Raw genomic sequence first — 19433 nt, 5'->3', positions numbered from 1 at the left:
TAGGGACGGACCACACATGTGGCACAAGATCCCTGATTGACCTGTTTCAACCCACCATGAAGATGAACCAGAGTTGGTGTCAATGACACCCAATGCTCGCCTGTTTATACATTTATCGTTTTTAAAAGACTCGTCTAATAATTAATATTTTTTTATAAAGCATTGCAGTGAAGTCTGATCCAAATAATTTTAAAGCAATATATGTATTTGTATGTTGTAATCGGTAACAAGAGCGCAAGTGAGCACAATATATACCCGAACAAGAAGGTAGATACAGAATTGTGCTACTACATGGAAAACAGCATCCTGGTTGCCATGGTAACCACTTTAGAAGACTAACGTATGTCACGACACACTGTCTCCACAGTCTGTACCTATGTAACAAATATGAAACGTGAAAGTTTTAAACTTTGGGAGTTAGAGTGCGGACAGGAACGGACGGACGGACGGACAGACAGACGGATAGACGGACGACACATAATACGCCCCAATATATATATATATATATATATATATATATATATATATATATATATATATATATATATATATATATATATATATATATATATATATATATATATATATATATATATATATATATATATCGGGCGTATAAAAAATAGTGTGGTAGATAAAAACATTAGAAAGGAAAAAATAACTTGCATCAAAAATTTTAACATTTTCAGGCTCACGCCGGGGTTATCGCTAAAGCTCTCTGTTTTTCGAAGAGGCAAGCTAAAAACTCTAATTTCCAAAATATTGACTGCTTTGATGGGTTTATGATCGGAGTTTTCACTTTCCATGTTTGCAGGATTAAAATTCACCATAAAACGGTATGTGTAATTCAGTGAATATCTCATGAATCAATCTGTGAACTCTGAGTCATCCAGAGCTGCTGTTCTAACCTGGGAGGTTGGTGTTTGTGAGTTTATTTAACCAGAGATTCTTCAGGAAATACCTTGTATTTCTCCTCTGTTCCAACAGTGGGGAAAATGTTGACAGTAAGATCATGCATGACAAGAATTGGCTGTTTGAGGGAAGCCCCCAATGTGGCCAAGTTATGCTGTTACACTGATCTCTGCAACAGCGCTGGGAACCTTCCTTCCTCCACCATCCTCATGATCCTCACAGTGTCCTTCTCGTTGATGCTCACTTACATCATGTAGAGACCTCGTGGCGACATGTTATTTTACTTTAAAATTAGATGCCATCATGCTTTTCATATTTTGTAGGTGTTTAAGCTTGCATTATAATCCAATTGCTTGTTAGGAGAAATGTTACACCTATGACTTTGGGCTTAATCTGCAATGGTTTATCCAAGTTATTTCATTAGTTAATGTTCAGCATAAACTTGCGTAATAAATGCATGACAAAGCAGGCTCAAGCTTCTATTTGGGAACTCCCTCGTCTCCCCTCCCAAAAGGGTTGTATCGAAGCTGCCCATTCTCCCCACATTTGTGTTTAACGTGGTTTTCCCCATTGTGATCTGTCATTAAGCGTTTCCCTTTTCCATAGACGCAGTTTCACTTGTCTATTTGGAGGTGCAGTGAGATTAATATTGTTGTGGGCCGTGGATCGGTGGCGAGAACGACCACCAGATGGGGGGAGCTTGCGTCATCTCCCACAAAACTCCCCGGAATTGGAGGCCGTCGCTCGGATAACTCCGCGAGCCGATGGTTCGTTTAACCGAGCATGGTCGCCAATATCTTAACCGCATTAGCGTAGGGTCTATTTGTCTAAAACTAATTTACCTAATTAACCGCGATTTCGACTACCAGGTAAACCACGCCCTCGGCACGTCTTGCTCGAACCGGGTCACTCTGCTGACTGCGGTAGAGTTCCAACTACCGACTACCAACTCCAGTTCGGGTGCAGCTGAGCGGAAACTGCCAAAGCCGTGCCGGCTGGAATGAACAGATTATCGGGGATAAAACCCTGCCTAAACTCAGATCCGAACCATGCTAGACCAATTCAAGAAGGGACAGCAACGGACTGGGAATATTTCTGCAAATGTTTATTTACAATAAAAAGACAAAGGCAAGAATTAACGCGAATATGCAAGAAGGAATATTTAAAATGAGCAAACACTTATTCAGATTTACTTACAAGACGGGCCCACACTCAGATACACAAAATGAAAAGAAACCCAGAGTCTTTATTGGACCCTCGCAGCCGTGGAGAGAGACAAGCTGGGGGTCAGAGTTCGGTGGTGTACCTGACCGTCGGAGGAAGGGTGTGCTCCATGATGCGGCACCTGACAAAGGTCGTTGATCCGGTCCCCAGTTGCACGTAGAGACTCGTGGTTCGTGGCGGAGCTCGGGTGGTGAACAATCGGGGTCCAGGGAGGGAGGTCAGGGTCGCTCTGTCCTTCCTTAGAACTCCTCATCGCAGCCACCGTGAAACTCCAGAACCCCGTACAGCCACCGTGAAACAAAACTGACTGCTTACAGCCACCGTGAAAGCAAACTCGACCCGTTACAGCCACCATGAAAGCAAACTCGACCGGACTCTTCTTTTACAGAGAGTCTCGGAGATTTTAATTGGACTCTCCACTGGGAGGGGCCCTTGGCGAAAACGCACCTCGCTGTCTGCCTCTGATTGGACAGCGTCCTCCGGCCCATCTTTCCAGGGCGGGGCCTCGGCCCCTGCCAGGAGAACCCAGTTGCTCCTCCATGTGGCTTCGCTCTTGACGAGTAACAGTGTCAGCACCGCGAAGGTCATCGTACAAGAGTTACAACATTCGTGGGATCCGAGAACTGGAACTGCGAGACCCCCTCTCGGCAAGTCAAGGTATGAGCAGCCAGCGGGCGGTGATGGAGCATGATGGGCCGAAGGGGTCATGCAGATGGGATGGTTTATTACATGTAATAACCTAACTAAAACAAATCGCAGCACGCCATTGATTCTCCCACTAGACAAAAGGAAGGGGATCTGACTACACACATACTTAACGACATAACAGACTTTTGGGACATCTGTATGTTGAATGCAAATGTTTTCCAGATCCGTAACAATATTAATAATGGATAGCTTGGTTTGACTTCCAAAATTACTGTTTGTTCTTGAAGTTCCAGTGGATGTGAAATCGCAAATACAGTTCATATTCATTGTTTAATCACTGGTGTTTTTTGTTTTAGCCTATTTACTTGACATTTTTCGCAGCTCCCACCAATACTGCATTGGCATAACAACCAATTATTGAATAAATTTTTTTAATAACAAGCACTTTATGAATCATGTCTCCCATACGTAAACATGGCTTAATATCAATGCTGTTCTTACCTTAATGATGAATGTAGGTGCAATCATCTTTCCCTTCAGTTCGCATAAACGTCCACAATGTCCTCTGGAATCAGCTTCACAGTTAAATGGCCTTCTTCATGAAGAAGAGCCAGTGAAGAAAATCTTTTCTCGCCCATGATTGAACGCAACCACTTTCCATTCCGTCTCATTGAAGAAAAGCTTCATTCCAAAGTGGCCTTCCCAACTGGCAATGTGAGAGCAAACTGAATGAGTTTGTAATAGTTTGGGTACATTCTCTGAGACAATTCTTTTTGAAGTCTCGAAAGGGTAACAGATTCTGTCCTGGTAAAAGATCCATTTCTGCAACTGCAGGCTGAGGATATATTTTGAGTGGAGCTGCATATTTCTGTAAGAGTCAGGTCAGGTATGGGAGCATGTGCCAGAACAGTGCGTCGCTGCGTCCACTTTCCGCCGGTTCTCCAGGGGCCTCCGTCTGGCCTTCCCCTAGGCAGATGTCAGGCCCATCCCCATCTCCTTGAGATGCTGGTCAACCTGCTGCAACCACGAGACACGTGGTCGGCCCATCGGTCTCCTCCACTCACGAGACTCCCTCGCTGAGAGAATCTGGTGAGCGGAATCAGCATCAGGAAAACGAGACACATGTTCATACAGCCGCAACTGACGCTCACGGAGCATCCAGGTAACAAATCTCATCCGAGTCTCTCAGTAACCGCTCGTTGGACACAAAATCTGACCAGCGATAGCCAAGGATTCTCCGAAGAGACCTGGTACCAAAGGAATTAAGTCTCCGTCTCAGATCCATGGTCAGAGTCCAAGTCTCGCATCCATAGAGCAAGACTGGAAGCACCAAGGACCTGAAGACTCGGACTTTCTTCCTCCCGCACAGGTACCGGCAGCGCCACACCCCATGATCCAGTGAATCCATGACTCCCCAGGCCCGACCCAGGCGTCTATTGACCTCTGACTCACAGCCAGCAGAGACATGAATATCACTGCCAAGGTAAGTGAATCTCTCCACGACCTCAACATCCGCACCACACACAGACACAGACAGGACAGCAGTATCCAAGATGTCATTGAAAGCCTGGATCTTAGTTTTGACCCAAGAAACCCGTAATCCCAGCGGCTCCGACTCCTCATTCAGCACCTCGAGGGCCCCAAAAGGACATCTAAAGTCTCCGCAAAGATGACTGCATCATCTGCGAAATCAAGGTCCGAGATCTTGACATTCCCAAACGATGCACCGTAGCTTGATCTTTCCGACATCCTCCCTAAAATCCAGTCAATGCAAGTGCTGAAAAGTGTGGGGGCCAGTACACACTCCTGACCAACTCCAGTAACAACTGGAAATAAGTCAGAGATGGTACCACCACACTTCACAGCACTCTCAGTACTAGAGTAGAGTTCAGACATCAGATTGATCAATTTTGGTGGCACCCCACGAAGACCAAAAATCCTCCAGAGGGCATCCCGATTCACTGAATCGAACGCTTTACAGAAATCAACATAGGCTGCAAGCAGCCCCTGCCGAAACTCTCGCCTGCGTTCGGTGAGGACACGAAGAGCAAGGATACGGTGAATCGTTGACCTCTTTGGTGTAAAGCCTGACTGCTCTGGACACTGGTGCTCAAGCAGATGGTGGCCAACCCTATCAAGAATTATCCGAGCAAAGACCTTTCCCAGCACCGAGAGCAGCGTCATCCCTCGGTAGTTGTTGCAGTCTTCGCGATCGCCATTCCCTTTCCAGAGAGGGACAACAAGGCCCCTCTTCCAATCAGTTGGGATCATGCCTGTGTTCCAGGCAGAGCACAAAACTGCATACAACGACACGAGTGCACCATTTCCACCAGCCTTGAGAAGTTCAGCATGGATGCCACAGATCCCTGGAGCTTTACACTGTTTCAACCGGTTCACCACAGCCCGTGTTTCCACAAGCGAAGGTGGACCACAATTGATTGGAGGGTCAGCAACAGGGATTGTAACACCATTGACGTCCAACGCGACAGCTGGGGGATCAGCCTGGTACAACTGCTCAAAGTAACCGGCCCAGCGGGCCTTCACGTCAGACTTCTCTGTTAAGAGCCAACCACTCTCTGCTCTAACTGCAGTGCTCCGAGGAATAGGCTTGGATGAACACAATGCGCGAATTCCTCTGTAAGTGGGACGAGAATCACCTGTCCACAGGTGATGCTCTACCCCCTCACAGATTCCTCGCACATAGGCTTCCTTGTCCACCCTTATTGCACGTACAGTTTTATGCCTCAGCTCCCTGAACAGCTCAGCTCTGCCATTCAGCCTGGAACTGCGACTCTGGTCAATGGTATCCATTGTCCCTTGAGAGACAAAATTCTTCTTTGCCCTGCGGTGAGTTCCAAGACATCCACCGGCAACATCAAGAACGGTGGTCTTAAAGGTAATCCATAACTCTTCAGGACCCCCCAAAGCACCCAGACACCCCAAATGTCCACTCAGCCTGTTCACAAACTCCTCAGCTTCCCTCTCATCCTTGAGCTTGCCAACATCCAGCCTCGGCTGGGATGGTACCATTCTCCCGAATTTAAGGTGCAGCTTTAGAGTTGCCACAACAAGCCGGTGGTCAGTATTGAGAAACTGAGCACTCCGGTAGACCCTGCAGTTCTGGATCATCCTACAGCGACCGTCAACGAAGACATGGTCAATCTCCTTTGCCACACCACCAGCATTGGAATACCAAGGCCAGCGATGAGCCGCTGAAACCATGAACCGGCCACCCTAAGTCCATGACTTCTTGCAAAGTCAAGGAACTTAGTGCTATTCTGATTCATAGTTCCTGGCCCATGGGCATCAACACATGTCTCTTAACCATCCCTATCAGTTCCAGTCGATGCATTGAAATCCCCCAAGACTAGAAGTGTAGCTCGTCTGGGGCACTGATCAACCACAGACTCGAGCGTGGTGTAGAATGTGAGGTCACTCGCCTCAGTCGGAGCATAGACAGAGACCAAGGAAATGACACCTAAGGAGTGACGAATCCTTAGTCTCATAATACGCTCGTTGACCGGTGTTCCCTCAATTATCATTGGAGTCAGCTTATTGGACACAGCTACAGCAACTCCATGAGTATGGTAACCATCAGAGCGACCAGACCAATAGTAGGTGTAACCACCCACCATTATCTCACCGCAATCCGGTCTCCGAACCTCAGAGAGAGCTGCAATCCCGATGTCCAAACACTTGAGCTCAGATGATAACAGAGACAGGTGATCATCCTCTCTTAGGGATAGGACATTCCAGGCACCCACCCGAAGGGACCGCCTCAGGTTAACCCAAGGGGACTGCCGTCTGGTGGACGATACCTCAGCACCACTCCGACACTCTCCCGCAATCTGACCCAGGGATGTTACCCCGTGGTTTCCCTCCTATCATCAAAGATTGGGGGTCCCGAAGGCTTTGCCCAATCCCATCATACGGAAGCTGCCTTGCGAAGGGAAGCTGCACAGGAGGTACTCCCACGGAGTGGGTTTTCATATTTTTTGCGGAATGAAGGGTTTTATGGTGGCCGGAGTGCAAATCCTGCCACCAACCTCCTAATAAAAAAGTAACCCAACTGCAGGAGGACGTCCGCAGACAGTTTGGCACTAGATATGGATGGCCGTTGGCTCACAAGGAGCTCCTCCACCCTTTGATAGGTTTTGTTTTGAATCTTGCTGGGTGTCCATATCCAAACACCCTCCTCACCAGAAAACCTGGTGGGGGAGACGGTTTAGTCGCCGACAACCTGACCATGGAACAGGTTAGTACAGGTTTACATGGTACCTGGAGCAGGTCACAGATCTGACCTGACCTGACAGACCTGCAAGAGTGGATGTAGACGAATGCCATTTTGTGACATCTGAACAATGAGTCACATGCTTCAGCAATTTCCATTTATTCTTTTGAGAATCGTCTCTGTAATTCTGCACTTACAGCATCCAAAACAGGAATGTACAACTGCTATTGCAACATTTCTTTTTGAGGTTGGGTTGGTTGTGGGTGTTTCATGTTGTCGTGGCAGTTTTGGCCACCTTAAGACGGAAAGAACCTTTAGTTCAGTTTAAGCTGTTTATTCAGTACCAAATATCAGACACACACTTGTGCACAAGAGGAAGCTTTTTGCCTGGAGCAATATCACAAGCACAAAAACTTAAACATACATAGAGTATAACGAGTATACATATGATCCCTCCAGGGCATGGTTAGTACATCAAAGGAAATTAACTGAACAAAGAGAGGCCTCTTGGAGAAACAACAGATGGAACTTTGTGAGGTTAAAATCACAAACACAGGATGAAAACGGTCTGTTCTCAGAGCTTGGCCCGGTGAGGGGAGGAAATAAAAAGAGGATGTGATTTTTCTTGCTCCAGACCAACCGGCAAGAGATAAGACTTTACAAGGTCTTTTACTAACACTAAGGGATGTGCTGTGCCTCCCTACAAGCTTTCCCAGCATATATTGATTAAATTATTTCTCGAAGCACTAACGAAAGCTAATTGGCATTTTACCTCATTATAAATTCAATGAACAATTCAGTTTCCCACAGCGTGCATGTTTTGCCTCTTCTACATGCTCTCTTTGACCCAAAGTTGTTGGGATAAAGAAGTCTGTAAGAGCTTCCGAGGGTTTCACTGCTCTTTTTATTTTTGGCAAGTGCTGTGTGTCTGTCTGGCACTGCAATGTCATGGTGTTTACAGAATCCTGTAATTTCTTTCCACGTATCATTCCAGCTTTCTTCACTTCTGAGTTTTTCAAAGTACACTTTCAGGTTGCAACTTTGGTGTCGATGCTTTGAAGTCCTTTGTGAGCAACATTCATAACTTTCAAAATGTTGTGAAAGATCATCAAGGAGGCATTGAATAAGATGAAAAAGGCCGTTTGCTTCCACTGACCGCTTTTCGCGTTGCTCATTTCGATCTCTGAAACACCATATGATGGCAGTGTAATGTGTTTTTATTACAAACACACTTCGCCACATACATGGCCAACGTGTGTCACTGGGCTGCACAATCTCTTTTTGCTTTAGACCAAAAGCTGTCTGCATGTCGATAAACATCTGATGATTCGTTGGCTCTGCAAACACTGAATACAATTTCTGAACTACATTTAGGAAGCCCATAGCACCACTATGACTCAATTTACAGCACTCCATAAGGACAAGGTTGAGTTTGTGTGCCATGCAATGTACATACATTACAAACGGATGGTCATCTTTCATTCGCTGCTGAACCCCAGTTACATGTCCTGACATAATCACAGCACCATCATAAGATTGGGCAACTATCAGCACATTCTGCAATCCATTTGTCTTCAAAGCTTTCTTTATGGCAGTGTTAATGCCTTCTGCATTTCGGGAAGATGAGCAATTGACAGAGCACAGGAACATTTATCTAATACAAACTGAAAGCTGCTCTGTCTTAAAAGATCTAGCCTCATCTGCTATTATAGCAAAAACCGGGTGTTATTCACTGCCTGTACAATTTATTTGAGAACCAAATCTGCACATATCTGTAGCAAGCACTTCATTTTGAAATTCAGGATTTGTGAAATTAAAATAACTAGCCTACATTTTATTAAAGGTTTTGTCATACTTTGAAAATATATCACAAAATTCAAAGAAATTCCCTTTCAATTCAGATTCCTTTCCCTCATTGTGAGTAGTGTCAAAAGGGAGGCTTTGCCGCAGTAATGCCTACCATTTCTCAATGTCGTAATATTCGCTTGCTTACGCTCACTCATATTTCTCCTTTTCAAACTGGAACTCATTACTTGGTCATCGCGCTCCCCTTTGATACTGCTCCCCGCTGCCGGGGGCTGGGCTTCGCCCGCTTTTATATGATGCTTTCCTTAATCAAATTAAGTAGTCATAAAAGAGTATATTTTATTTTCAGGAATAACTTAATTTATTCATCAATTAAAACTAATGCAGTGGGAGCCAGTTAACCCCCCTCCCCCCATTGCTTTCTTATTTACCCCCCTCTGTATCTAATTATATAACCTCCATCCATCCATTGGGACCATACTCTGTGCAGAGTGTTGGTGCTGCTTAAGCAGTCTCCTTTGCTATTGGGTACAATCCTGGATGGGTCACCACTGCAACAAAGGATACCAGCAAGCTGGCACTCATTTTTCCGACCTTACAAGGATGACAGGCAGAGCTATCCCCACCTAATATTAATTCAACAGCCGAGTGGGATTTGAACTCAGGATTCTTGGATACCAAGCCCACCACCCTAACCATTAAGCCAACACCAGGCATGTATAATCTCTCCGGTTTATTAATTTATTTGGATGCTTGTTTCCAAGATCTAGCAAGTCGGATGTTTTGTTTACTCCTCACATTTTCCATAGTGTTTCCATTATTATTTGAAGCATTATTTATGATGTAATGAAAGTTGTTCTCCAAATCATTTGAAGCAAGCTGTTTTATTTTTGTGTCAAAATGAGTCAGCCTGTCTTGAGAACCAAGCTCCCTGGCGCGAAACAAAAATGCGACTCCCTTCCTTTGAGAGACACACCTGAAAAAACCCATTGTTTCCTCATTTTCGTGATGTCATCAACTTGTTCTATTTATTGCCAAACACGAACTTTGGCTTGTTTCATTCAGAGGAGTACTCCGACCTTGCAGATCACTCTTTTTTCACAAGAGGAAAGGTGAGATCCTGAAACCAATTCATTATTTGTTGTTTTATACAGAACCAAATCATGATACGACTCGTAATTATTGTATATTTTTTAATGACAGGCTGTCCCCAATAACAAAGTTGATAACTGATGTTGAAAATGAAGCCAATGAATATCATGAAGAATGGCAGGCGATGAATGAAATCCTTATCGAACTTCAATCAGTTCAAATAGAATTAAATGGCATCATGTATCAGTGGTTGGATGACCTTTCACACCCCTTGACGTTGGATAAGACAAAAGAAAGGTGAGATAGATTATGTATGTCTCTCTCTCTCTCTCTCTCTCTCTCTCTCTCTCTCTCTCTGTCTCTGTCTCTGTCTCTGTCTCTGTCTCTGTCTCTGTCTCTGTCTCTGTCTCTCTGTCTCTGTCTCTGTCTCTGTCTCTGTCTCTGTCTCTGTCTCTGTCTCTGTCTCTGTCTCTGTCTCTGTCTCTGTCTCTGTCTCTGTCTCTGTCTCTGTCTCTGTCTCTGTCTCTGTCTCTGTCTCTGTCTCTCTCTGTCTCTCTCTGTCTCTCTCTCTCTCTCCCCCCCCTCCTCCCCCCTTTCCCCCCTCTCTCCCCCTCCCCCTCTCCCTCTCCTCTCCCTCTCCCTCTCTCCCTCTCTCCCTCTCTCCCCCTCTCTCTCTCCCCTCTCTCTCCCCTCTCTCTCTCCCTCTCTCTCCCTCTCTTCCCCTCTCTCCCTCTCCCCTCTCCCTCTCCCCTCTCCCCCTCTCCCTCTCCCTCTCTTCCCCTCTCTCCCTCTCTTCCCCTCCCTCTCTCCTCCCTCTCTCCCCCTTTCCCCCTCCCTCCCCCCTCCCCCCTCTCTCTCTATCTCCCTATCTCTCCCCCTATATACATCCTTTTATACGCATGAGAGACAACTTGGTGTTAATTTTTCCCTGCTTGTTTTTTTTTTCCAGCATTAAAAATGAACCAAACATTATTGTTGATGAAACTAATGGATTTCACAACCTTGAATGGAACGATGTTGAAATTCCACGGAGTGCTGATTCATTTCCAACTTCTTCCAGTTTAAACGCCCGTCTGGATGAACCTGGCACAAAACTCAATGTTCTGGAGGTAAATGTTTTATTTATTATTTTATTAATATCATCATATAATCATCTTTATTTTCCCTAATGGTTCTTCCCTCTTTGTTTTAAACAGAATATGGTGACCGAGTTTCAAAATCGCAAATCATCCAAAACAAACTGCTGCGAAAAAAGATTTTGTTTTTCAACTGAATATTTATTATCACCCAAAAAAAGGTTTCATGTTTTCAATGTTGTTTAATTATATATTCTTTGCTTACAATTATTTAATTCTTCATTACAAAAAGAGGATAAAGGAGGTATAAAGATGAGTTAAGGTGGGGGGGGATTTGTGCTCCCCAATGACCCACCACACCCTTTCATCCCACTCCCTTCCCTCCCCTTGTGGGGGTGGGAGGACGGGGTGTGGTGGGTCAAATGTGGGGGCACACAGGAGGAAGGGGAAGGGGAGGGGTGGGATGAATGGGTGTGGGGAAGGATGGGTGTGACTTGTGTGGGTGGAGACGAAGAAGGTGGAGCAATTTTTAAATTAAATAAACGCGTTGTGTGTGGAGAACTAATAAACCAATGACTAATCATGTGGATATGATGGATGGAGGTGTGGCTTGCATGGGTGGGGCTTATGTGGGTGGGACTTGTTTTGGGTGGGGCTTGCATGGGTGTAGCTTGTGTGCACAGAGTCAAAAAGGGGCGGAGTCAATTTTAGAAAAAAAATTCAAATTATCATCTTTGTCTTTTGTAATTCCTGTGAATAAAATGAACCTAAAATCTCTTCCCCTTCTCAATCATATACTTTGTAACTTCAAGGAACTGTATCTATGACATCAACGATTTTAAAAAGTTCATTTGTCCATCGCTTGGTATAACCTTTTTCAAAATGAGATTTCCACCTGTATATTCTTCCAGTATGTCACAAACTTTGAACTTCGGTTTTTTGATATTAATCTCTTTTTAGGTCATCTCTACCGAGATGACCTAATAAAGCCGGACCAAATGTCCGTACGTCTGTCCGTCAACAATTTTCTTTCCGATCTTGATGAAACTTAGTATGTGGATAGAGGTTGATGAGTGTTGAACAACGATATAACTTTTGTCTGGGTTCAAGGTCAGGGTCAAGGTCACGAGGTCACGTAAGTTATAAAAATCGCCATTTTCAAAACCTATCTAGTCTGCCATTCTACAAGATATTCGGCAACTGTTTATTGATTATGATAGTAAAAAATATTATCTTGTATCTAACCAGACAGATTTGTGAATTTCTGTCCCGTTTGGCCGCCACGTAACCTGGAAGATGGTCAAAAACACCTCCCGGTACAAAAAACTTTTTACTTCCGATCTTGATGAAATTCGGTATGTGGGTAGAGGTCGATGAGTGATACCCAACAACATATTTTTTCCCGGATTCGAGGTCAGGGTCAAGGTCACGAGGTCACAAAAGTTGTGAAAGTCGCCATTTTCAAAACCTATCTCGTCTGTCATTTTAGGACATATCTGGCAACGGTTCATCGATTATGATAGTAAAAAACATTATCTTGAATCTATCCAGACAGATTTTTGAATTTCCTTCCCATTTGATCGTCACATGATCTGGAAGATGGCCAAAAACACCGATGCGATTCGCAAAGAAGGAAGGAAGGATTTCGACCAATCGTCTCTCAGCCTGGTATCCGACCCCAATTTTTCTTTTTTTGTAACGTTGACCGTCCACGAGATCATGTCAAGTTTCCTAATTTCCTGAGCTGCCAGCGTTGTCTGAACGGTCAAGTAAGTATTGACTTCATTATGAACTCCATTCGTCTCTATCCCTTCCTCCCCACTGATGATCGTTATCTTGGTGATGCAAAAAATGTCGTTTATTAATTTTTTATAATTTTTCTGATTTAATTAAAAAAATCTTAACCCCCGGCCCCCACCATTAACCGTTATCGGAACACCCAACTATAACCCCTAATTCAAATCTGGGTGGGATCTAACATAATCACCAGCGGACATAGGGCTGCAGACTGTGGGGCGAGGCCACGGATCCCGGATGAGGGGATAAGTGATAAATTATGCTACATGCTTCGGGCTTTCTGATTAATATATCAATGAGTCCATTCCAGTCTGGAAACTTTATAAAGTGCGCACGGAAGGTGATTTTCGGACTTTTTTGCGCACACGCACAGTGAAGAATAATCTACAGGAATATCATAATCTCTGAGAGCTAATCCTATTTTTTCGTTTTTTTTCTTCAACCGGAAGTGAAATGTCCCCAGAGAGTGGACGGACCGGAAAACCACGTATTGCACTTACTGGTGATTCTGATGTGTTAATCCGGGTACTAAATGAACAATACATATTTATTAATTATGTCATTATTAGTATTATCCTTGTGTATCTCTGTGAACTATTTCAATCTAAATGGTTAGTTTTGACTGTTTCGCGGTTACCTGAACTGAACATTGAGAACTTGTGGTATTATAGAGATGACCGTCACCCCCACACGGGGGGGGGGGGGGTAATTTTTCATATTCTGATTTTGTAAATGTTTCTGATTGCTTGGTTTTTGTTGAGGTATGAATCGTATCATTGTACTTATCTACAATGTCCTGAATTAAAGATAACCATTGTTGCGAACCTAGTTGAGTGAATTCTTTACATAGTCTCTCTTTTAAAGTGCGATTGAAACGCTCAATAACAACTGCTTTTCCTTCATTAAAGGTACTGTATAATGTAATGTTATTTTAAAGAAAATTCATAGATGTTTTGTTGTAGAACTCTGCACCCTCATCAGTCCACAAATTTTTCGGTTTTCTCTTGCTTTTATTAAATATCTGTTGAAAGGCTAACATAAGAGTATTACCTGTTTTGTTTTTCAAAGGGACAACCCACGCATATCTACTCCTCAAATCAATAACGGTTAAAGCATACTTGTACCCCTTATCATTGTTGAGTTCAATCAAGTCAGTGGACCAGATATAATCAACTTCTTTGGAATAAATCTTCCTTCTATTAAACTTTATGATTATTGGTTTATGTAATTCATCAGCTAATTGGTCTTCAATCTTAATGACATCATTAGAGCCTATAAGTTTTTTGAATTTCCAAGTTTCAGTTCAGCACTGATCATCTTCTTCACGATGAACCTATCAACTTTTTCTCTCAAGGTTGGATTTTGTATCGAAGATAAATTATACAACATTTCTCGATTCGCTTCGTGTTTTTCTTCCAATGTCGTGCTATTTTCATTATCAATATCGTGCCTCATACACACTTCGTCAACCCTATTGATAGGTTTGCTCCACGGTTTAGGATTGTCAGTCTCATCTAATCTTTTATTCAAGTTTGTTCCTAGACCACAGAAAGAATACCTTGGTAAATGTAATTCCCCTGGTATTCCAGTTGTTGTAAATTCACTTCCTGATAAGAACTTTTGTATATCTCCCCCACGTTTGTGTTTGGAGATGAATTTACTCTTTTTAGAGCCACACACCGAACATGTACCTTTTTGTATAACCCTATTATTTTTACTTTTAACATACGAGATATTTTTACTCTTGGTTTTCTTTTTACATTTGAGACAATAACTCATTTATTTATGAGAAAAATTCCTTCAGAGTGCAAAAACCATTTTAGTTTCCAACATGCACATTTTAATCTTAATTTTTAAAACATAAAGTATCCTTAGAAACATCTTCAACCTCTCCTCCATTTATTGGAGAAAAAAATGTAAACTTTCATCAAAGTCAATTCCACCAACATCGTCAATGATATAATCTTTTCCTCCTTTATCTTCTTTATCTCCACTTTCTCGTATAAATCTTCTCCCTGAAATCGATGTTAATACTCGATGCATATATTTTTACTAGACTTGTCAATTCTTTGTTTTCCTCCTCAGTGCATTGAGAATGATTTATTTTCTGTAATACCTCCAATCTTTTTTTTATCTCAGTGGTTTCCATATTTTTATATATTTATTCATTCTCCCTCTCCCTCTCCCTCTCCCTCTCCCTCTCCCTCTCCCTCTCCCTCTCCCTCTCTCTTTCTTGCCTCCTTTTCTCTCTTGCCTCCTTCTCTCTATTCTCCCTCTCCTCTCTTCTCTCTTCCTTGCCTCCTTCTCTGTCTTCTCCCTCTCCTCTTTTTCTCTCTTCTCCCTCTCCCCCTTCTCTCTTGCCTCAGTTTCTTCAACTCCTTCCTCATCCCTTACTATCCTTGAACCACTTTTACCCCATAGAATATCATACATATATTCAACTGTATTTCTTGATATTCCTGCATCCAAAATAATATTTTTTTTACAACAGGAAGCCAATAAAATTGCTTCTGGATTTCTAAAAGAGCCTTGTATTCTCTCAGCTTTGGAATCTCAGTTTTGGGACCGGCGGATGTGCCTTTTCGAGGTTTGATATTAATCGGACGAGCGGTTCCCAAGTTACGGCCATTTTATTGCTTTTTTCAGTGTTGGAAAGGTGTATATATCGCAGCTGAAGTGTCGTTCCACCTTATCATGCCATTTTTTCCCAAAGATATCTCAGAATAATGATAACAGCATATTAATAATAATAATAATAATAATAATAATAATAATAATAGCACAATAATTGGCAGTAATAAAAAGAATAACGTGATACAATGACCAATGTCTGTCAACCAATAAGGACCTATATATTGTCTGTCAACCAATAATGACCAATACCGTCTGTCAACCAATGACAGAACATGCTGCTATGACGTCACAATTAATGTTTTTTTTTGGGGGGGGGGGGTTTGCACGATTGACGTCACAATTATTCTTCTTCTTCGTTTTGTATGACATCACAATCGACGCTGTGGACCTGAGTATGTGCCTTTTCAAGGTTTGATATCGTTTTTTCCCAAGGTTTGAATTAATTGTGCTTGGTAGACATTTGTGAATACATTTACAGAGAGAGGGGCTAGAGAGGAGGGGGAGAGAGAGGGGGGAAGAGGGGGGCAAGAGAGGGGAGGGAGGGAGCGGGAGGGAGAGGGGAGCGGGAGGGAGAGGGGGGATGAGGGAGGAAGCGGGAGGGAGAGGGGGATGAGAGAGGGGGCGAGGAAGAGGGGGTGAGAGAGGGGGTGAGAGAGGGGCGAGGAAGAGGGGGTGAGAGAGGGGGCGAGAGAGAGGGGGCGTCACAATTCAAGAGAGGGGGAGAGAGGAGGTGGCGAGAGAGGGGGACGGGAGAGGGGGTGAGAATGGGGGCGAGAGAGAGGGGGGAGAGAGGAGGGGCGAGACTAAGGGGGAGAGAGGGGTGCGTCACAATTCTTCTTCTTCCTTTGATATGACATCACAATTGATGCTGGGGACCTGAGAATGTTTCCCAGGTGTTTCGCAAGTTATGACTATTTATGATACGGTTGGTCCGATCTAATTGAAACAAAATGCCCCAATCCAGTCGTCCATTACGAGAGCGAACGAACAAAGCTGCACATACTGGCACGTACCTACGGGCACGCACTAGTATTTATAAAAATACCAAATACCCTTTTCTTGAAGGTTTGCTTAGACACAGGAATGATAATTTTCTTGAAGCCTTCTTGCTGTCATTTATGTATCAGAAATATATAACAGATTAATATGATGACAGTTAATATCTCCCCATCTTCCCATAGTTAAATCAGTTTGTATTCCCTTACTTTGTATATATAATCCTGTTCTTTGTGTTTTCGTGATACAAACTATGGCAACACCAATATTGATTTTAGCCTTATTAAATTATTTTATTTGTCGTTTGATAATCGTGCTTCCACAAAACTCATTCTCAGCACCAAGTGGTTAATATTCTTCCTTACGAGACTGATTTAATTCTTTCAGGTCATCGGGGTTTATTTTAAATGACCAATTATACATTAACTCAATCATATGATATCCCCATTGTTCTATTCTCATAAAAACGACATGCCATTCTTTATAAAATTTTATGTTAATTGGAACTGTGAATTCTGTATGATCCAGAGATAGAATCAACACTTCTGCATCTTTGGAATACACAGCCATTTTATTTATGGATATATATTATGATAAATCACTTAATCTCACCAAGTCATTCGCGTCAGTCGGGCTTGCATAATTTATGAAATAATAAGCATTTTTCATGTTAATATTTTTTGCTGTACTATATTTCTGTCCTTCAGTCTGTGCCTTTGTGTAATAATTTGATAAATCAATATCCAGTTCTTGGGGGATACACCAAAGGTAGAACCATCTTTTCCAACATGTCATTTATATTCTCATGTCATCGACAGGTGAACATGTCATCGACAGGTGATTCTTGTCCCGCTTACAGGGGAATTCGCGCATTGCGATCATCCAAGCCCATCCCTCGGAGCACTGAAGTTAGAGCAGAGAGTGGTAGGCTCTTGACAGAGGAGTCTGACGTGAAGGCCCGCTGGGCCGGTTACTTTGAGCGGTTGTACCAGGCTGATCCCCCAGCTGTCGAGTTGGACGTCAATGGTGTTACAATCCCTGTTGCTGACCCTCGAATCAACTGTGGTCCACCTTCGCTTGTGGAAACACGGCCTGCGGTGATCCGGTTGAAACGGGGTAAAGCTCCAGGGATCTGTGGCATCCATGCTGAACTTCTCAGGCTGGTGGAAATGCTGCACTCATGTCGTTGCATGCAGTTTTGTGTTCTGCCTGGAACACAAGTATCATCCCAACTGATTGGAAGAGGGGCCTTGTTGTCCCTCTCTGGAAAGGGAAGGGTGATCGCCAAGACTGAAACAACTACCGAGGGGTGAGGCTGCTCTCAGTGCCGGGCAAGGTCTTTGCTCGGATAATTCTTGATAGGGTTCGCCGCCATCTGCTTGAGCACCAGCGTTCAGAGCAGTCAGGCTTTACACCAAAGAGGTCAACGATTGACCGTATCCTTGCTCTTCGTGTCCTCACCGAACGCAGACAAGAGTTTCGGCAGGGGCTGCTTGCAGCCTTTGTTGACCTCTGTAAAGCGTTCGATTCAGTGAATCGGGATGCTCTCTGGAGGATTCTTGGTCTTCGTGGGGTGCCACCAAAACTGATCGATCTGATGTCTGAACTCTACTCTGGTACTGAGAGTGCTGTGAAGTGTGGTGGTACCATCTCTGACTTATTTCCAGTTCTTACTGGAGTTCGACAGGGGTGTGTACTGGCCCCCACACTTTTCAGCACTTGTATGGACTGGATTTTAGGGAGGATGTCTGAAAGATCAAGCTGCGGTGCATCGTTTGGGAATGTCAAGATCTCGGACCTTGATTTTGCAGATGATGCAGTCGTCTTTGCGGAGACTTTAGATATCCTTTTGGGGGCCATCGAGGTGCTGAATGAGTCGGAGCCACTGGGATTACGGATTTCTTGGGTCAAAACTAAGATCCAGGCTTTCAATGACATCTTGGATGCTGCTGTCCTGTCTGTGTCTGTTTGTGGTGAGGATGTTGAGGTTGTAGAGAGATTCACTTACCTTGGCAGTGATATTTATGTCTCTGCTGGCTGTGAGTCAGAGGTCAATGGACGTCTGGGTCGGGCCTGGGGAGTCATGGATTCACTGGATCATGGGGTGTGGCGCTGCCGGTACCTGTGCGGGAGGACCAAAGTCTGAGTCTTCAGGTCCTTGGTGCTTCCAGTCTTGCTCTATGGATGCGAGACTTGGACTCTGACCAAGGATCTGAGACGGAGATTTAATTCCTTTGGTACCAGGTCTCTTCAGAGAATCCTTGGCTCTCGCTGGTCAGATTTTGTGTCCAACGAGCGGTTGCTGATAGAGACTCGGATGAGATTTGTTACCTGCATGGTCCGTGAGCGTCAGTTGCGGCTGTATGGACATGTGGCTCATTTTCCTGACGCTGATCCTGCTCACCAGATTCTCTCAGTGAAGGAGTCTCGTGAGTGGAGGAGGCCAATGGGCCGACCACGTGCCTCGTGATTGCAGCAGGTTGACCAGCATCTCAAGGAGATGGGGATGGGCCTGGCATCTGCCTGGGGGAGGGCCAGACAGAGACCCCTGGAGTACCGGCGGAAAGTGGACGCAGCGATGCGCTGTTCTGGCACATCCTCCCATACCTGACCTGACGTTTATATTAGATTAAAAATAAAATCATAAATTTTTAAAATTTTTGTTGACTTGAAATAACACATACAGACATAATTGACCACAACATTTGGAATTTAATTCTTGAACTTGAAATGTTTGATAAACATCATTCTGTAAGGATTTCATGACTTCAACAGGTGGTGGAAGACCACAACTATCAAAATAATATTTAACCTGATTATTATAAATACAAACCCAATGAGAAGTTTTCATTATGATCTTCTCAATTCATCATAATATTCTTTGTATATGTAGACAAGTTTGTTAATTCATCTCTCATACAAATAACTACATCATCAATTTAAATTTTTTTATGAGAAAAAAATTTATTCTTTTTTTATGAGCACATTTATTTATGAGAGATATAATCCATAACCCC

General features: G+C 43.6%; 1 protein-coding gene and 1 long non-coding RNA gene across 2 annotated transcripts in view; both read left to right on the top strand.

Moving 5' to 3' along the window:
• Positions 1 to 3222, top strand: part of LOC147013759 (three-finger toxin MALT0052C-like) — a 46091-nt gene extending 42869 nt beyond the window's left edge. The window contains exon 5 of the mRNA XM_085850954.1: positions 988 to 3222. Within this exon, the coding sequence (XP_085707080.1) occupies positions 988 to 1169 (182 nt within the window). The 3' untranslated portion in view covers positions 1170 to 3222. The remainder of the gene's footprint in view (positions 1 to 987) is intronic.
• A 3904-nt stretch (positions 3223 to 7126) lies between these two features.
• LOC147013758 (uncharacterized) lies at positions 7127 to 11306 on the top strand. Its single transcript, XR_015050416.1, has 3 exons — positions 7127 to 10210; positions 10863 to 11022; positions 11110 to 11306. It is a non-coding gene; the product is annotated as an uncharacterized LOC147013758 (long non-coding RNA).
• The last annotated feature ends 8127 nt before the right edge of the window (positions 11307 to 19433 follow it).

Source organism: Eptatretus burgeri, chromosome 13 (genome assembly GCF_056783735.1).
Source record: "Eptatretus burgeri isolate ZD-2024b chromosome 13, Ebu_testis_v1, whole genome shotgun sequence".
NCBI classification, from domain to species: Eukaryota; Metazoa; Chordata; class Myxini; order Myxiniformes; family Myxinidae; genus Eptatretus; species Eptatretus burgeri.
Note: the sequence above shows the minus strand (reverse complement) of the source record. Positions and strands in the feature narration are given on the sequence as shown.